Source organism: Xiphophorus maculatus, chromosome 9, assembly GCF_002775205.1.
Source record: "Xiphophorus maculatus strain JP 163 A chromosome 9, X_maculatus-5.0-male, whole genome shotgun sequence".
In the NCBI taxonomy this organism is placed as follows: Eukaryota; Metazoa; Chordata; class Actinopteri; order Cyprinodontiformes; family Poeciliidae; genus Xiphophorus; species Xiphophorus maculatus.
Window position 1 is genome coordinate 494,567 of NC_036451.1, and position 3,815 is coordinate 498,381.

General features: G+C 34.0%; 1 protein-coding gene across 1 annotated transcript; it reads right to left on the reverse strand.

Annotated features, from left to right (window-relative positions):
- Positions 1 to 1,975: 1,975 nt before the first annotated feature.
- Positions 1,976 to 2,827, reverse strand: LOC111609724 (O-acetyl-ADP-ribose deacetylase 1-like). Its single transcript, XM_023339770.1, has 4 exons — positions 2,627 to 2,827; positions 2,422 to 2,480; positions 2,221 to 2,333; positions 1,976 to 2,114 (listed from the first exon to the last, which is right to left on the reverse strand). Exons 1-4 carry the CDS (start codon positions 2,817 to 2,819, stop codon positions 1,976 to 1,978), a joined length of 504 nt encoding a protein of 167 aa, XP_023195538.1. The 5' UTR covers positions 2,820 to 2,827.
- Positions 2,828 to 3,815: the final 988 nt, after the last annotated feature.

Here is a 3,815-nt window from a genome sequence, read left to right on the forward strand (position 1 = left end):
AACTTTAAAAAATTTGGATCTCGTTAAAAATTGAATTCTACTCTGAATTCTAGAGTATAACTAATAACTTTCCTTTTTGGTCTAAATGAATATAATGTAAATGAACAACTTTTATTTTAATTTATTAAGTGCTCTATCATTTGCGTGTGCTGAAAAACAACAATGTAAAACAAACTAAACTTTGACTTTTTTCTCCTTAAAGGGAAATTGTGTCCTACAGAACGAACAAGCATCAGTTGTTCCTGTTCATCCAGGGGCTGCGGAAGAAGAGAAGAGCAGATCCACTAGTGATGGATGATTAGGATCTGTGTTCACTGCGATATTATTCACCAACAATAATGTAGCTTATTAGTACGGTGTTACATAAAATCCTAAAGATAAAATGTTCACTTCCAACTGTTGTGACCTGCATCTAATAACACAACAATTTTATCGCCTATACTCTGTGTTTTTCTTTCTTGTTAAAACTCTGACATGATAAACAAATGTTTTTTTTATGTTTGGTTGTTTGTTTGTTCTTTTGTATTTTTGCGGAGAATCGGTTTAGCATGATGCGCTCTGATTGTGTATTAATGTGACTTTTACTATGAAACTTTATGGAGTTCCAGTTGTGTCCGGTAATGGCGGATTAAATTCTATCTTGGTAGAATTATATTTCTACATTTCCAATTATTTACTATCATTTGTAATAAAGTGATGCCAACACCACGGATTCAACAGTGAGGAGTTTGTTCTAGTCATCTTAAAGATGGAAAGAGTCAATGTTGTGCTGATTCTGAGTAACTGAATGATTAACTGAATGACTTTTCATTAATTTCAGAGTTCAATCAGCGAGGTTATTCGTTTTGTGATGGTCCTAGTCTATGAAAGAAAGAAACAAAGAAAGAAAGCAGCAAATGTACATGTTGGTTCCCCTGAAAATACGGATAAATTCAGTCATTGTAGGGTTAAAGTAATTTGAAGAGGGAGAAGCGTATAAACAAGTCAAGTCAATGACGAGTCAATGACTTGATGCATTCTGCATTTTTCACTCGGTTAACTTAACTTTTTGTTTTTTTACTGACTTTAATACATTTAAATTGCTACGTTGTTTGATAAGTAGAATGGAAATTACTTTTTTTTTTGTAAATGGTCTTGTAAATTAGCGTTTTAAAAATCAACTGAATTGAATTAAGAAATTTGACCATCGGATTGGACTGAAGAGAAATGATGAGCAATGTTTTTTGGGTTTGGGTTTTATAAAGCAAAGATTGGTATTTTTGTAACATCAAAAGTTCATTTTTGAGGCAAAACTAAGAAACTTATAAAAATTTCAAATTGCATTTTCCTACATACCGTTGCCTGGTGTTTTAGCAGGTAAAGGTTGTCAAAAACCATGATCTTAAATTTTATTAACAAAGCAATTTTCAAAGAAAGTCCTAATATTCTGTACAACATAATTCACAGGTTACAAATACTAAAAAAGTCAAGCATCAGAATCACTAAAAACTCATGACAAAAAAAAACTTGTGACAGCAATCTTGCTCCTGAATTTGGGTCAGGAAAATAAAGCTAGAGAAGCAAACTCTTTCACAATTTAGATTTACAGATTCACAGGAAAAGCTACGTTTTCAACAACTATATAGATTTAGAAAAACAAAAAAACAAATTTTAGGCATAACTATTGTATTTTACCTGCCTCATGTGATTTGTTGGAACACTTTGTGTAGCATGATTTAGTAGTAGCATCATGTAGTATGATATTCACAGAGTGCAACATCAGTGTTTGGAATAAGTTTCGTATCTTTAATGGCAGGAAACATCATTTTTACTTCAGTGGGATGTTAAAAGTCTTGTATCTAAACATCTCATGTGGAGGTTTTTATTGTTTCCTTATTTATTGTTTCCTTAAAACTGTTTAAGGAGTGTTGATTTCATCCAAAATTTTAAGAGATTATAAAGGATTTAAAGCTAAAAAAAACCCAATGAAAATGTACTACATGGCATGCATTTGAAGCTTTGACCCAACACAGGGCAGGCTGTACACTGTGATGGAGATATTTGTCTCTTTAAAGATCTGTTCCAGGATCTTTGACACCTTTGACCACAGCAGCTGGTCCAGGCCACAGCCAATTCTGAGGGAGGAGATACGAGACAAGCAAATTGATTAATTATTCCCAATAAAGAAGAAGATTTAAGGGTATTTATTATAGTCATTTATTCACAGTAGTTCCTACAAACCGAGGTATTGATATCCTATTGACACCATTTTCTAAGCAGTGAGATTTCATGTCTTCCAGACTCTCTCTTAGGTTGACATACGTGGGTTTCTGGCTGGCTTTTTTCTTTGTGATCTGAGACACATAATAGGAAAGATACAGTTACCAGATTGAATAATGAAACAACTTTTGGTCCTATGCAGTATAATTGTGGTATGTTTACCAGATAGTAGATGAAACGTTGATCATATGTCAGGACAGCACACTGCCCTGGAAGCTTCTCTATTAGGACATACAAAAAAAAAAAAAAAATACAAAACAGGATATGATTTAGCACTTGCTGTTGAAATCATACATTTGAATGAACTGCAAAAACATAAAACATTTTTTTCTCCAAAACAAAGATTTTAGTAACTAGTCTGACTCACTCTGCTCCTTTAACTCTGAGACTCGACCAAATTTCTTCTTGAACATCACCGCTATGCCTGCTCCCATGCGACAGTCTTCACTGATGCAGTGGGCCAAGGATTCATCGCGTGGACAGGAGAACAAATCTCCGGTGACATACTTCAATGTCCAGTTGGTTGATTGATAGAGTTTCTCAGTTTTGCCCATGTTCATACTTTCTTAAGCGCAACTTGGAGAAAACTATAACCACAAAGTACCAAGTTGGTAACAGTGCTTACTACAGCCTTGCTTATCCCCTCTACATGTGGCCCCACACTAGACTGTGTCTCATTGTTCCTTTAAGCACCACCGACTTTGCAGAATTTTTTTCCGAATTTGTCCGGGGGTTGTTAGTCCTAGTAAACTATAATAAGCTGGATTTTCTGTTTGCCTCAAAAATGAACTTTTGATGTTACAAAAATACCAATCTTTGCTTTATAAAACCCAAACCCAAAAAACATTGCTCATCATTTCTCTTCAGTCCAATCCGATGGTCAAATTTCTTAATTCAATTCAGTTGATTTTTAAAACGCTAATTTACAAGACCATTTACAAAAAAAAAGTAATTTCCATTCTACTTATCAAACAACGTAGCAATTTAAATGTATTAAAGTCAGTAAAAAAACAAAAAGTTAAGTTAACCGAGTGAAAAATGCAGAATGCATCAAGTCATTGACTCGTCATTGACTTGACTTGTTTATACGCTTCTCCCTCTTCAAATTACTTTAACCCTACAATGACTGAATTTATCCGTATTTTCAGGGGAACCAACATGTACATTTGCTGCTTTCTTTCTTTGTTTCTTTCTTTCATAGACTAGGACCATCACAAAACGAATAACCTCGCTGATTGAGCTCTGAAATGAATGAAAAGTCATTCAGTTAATCATTCAGTTACTCAGAATCAGCACAACATTGACTCTTTCCATCTTTAAGATGACTAGAACAAACTTCTCACTGTTGAATCCGTGGTGTTGGCATCACTTTATTACAAATGATAGTAAATAATTGGAAATGTAGAAATATAATTCTACCAAGATAGAATTTAATCCGCCATTACCGGACACAACTGGAACTCCATAAAGTTTCATAGTAAAAGTCACATTAATACACAATCAGAGCGCATCATGCTAAACCGATTCTCCGCAAAAATACAAAAGAACAAACAAAC

Excerpts from the sequence above, each read along its gene's own strand:
- LOC111609724 (XM_023339770.1), bottom strand. The coding sequence starts at position 2,819 with ATGAACATGGGCAAAACTGAGAAACTCTATCAATCAACCAACTGGACA. Across the intron at positions 2,481-2,626 it reads CTCAGAGTTAAAGGAGCAGA|AGAAGCTTCCAGGGCAGTGT; the intron begins GTGAGTCAGACT and ends ATGTCCTAATAG. Across the intron at positions 2,115-2,220 it reads AATAGGATATCAATACCTCG|AATTGGCTGTGGCCTGGACC; the intron begins GTTTGTAGGAAC and ends CTCCTCCCTCAG.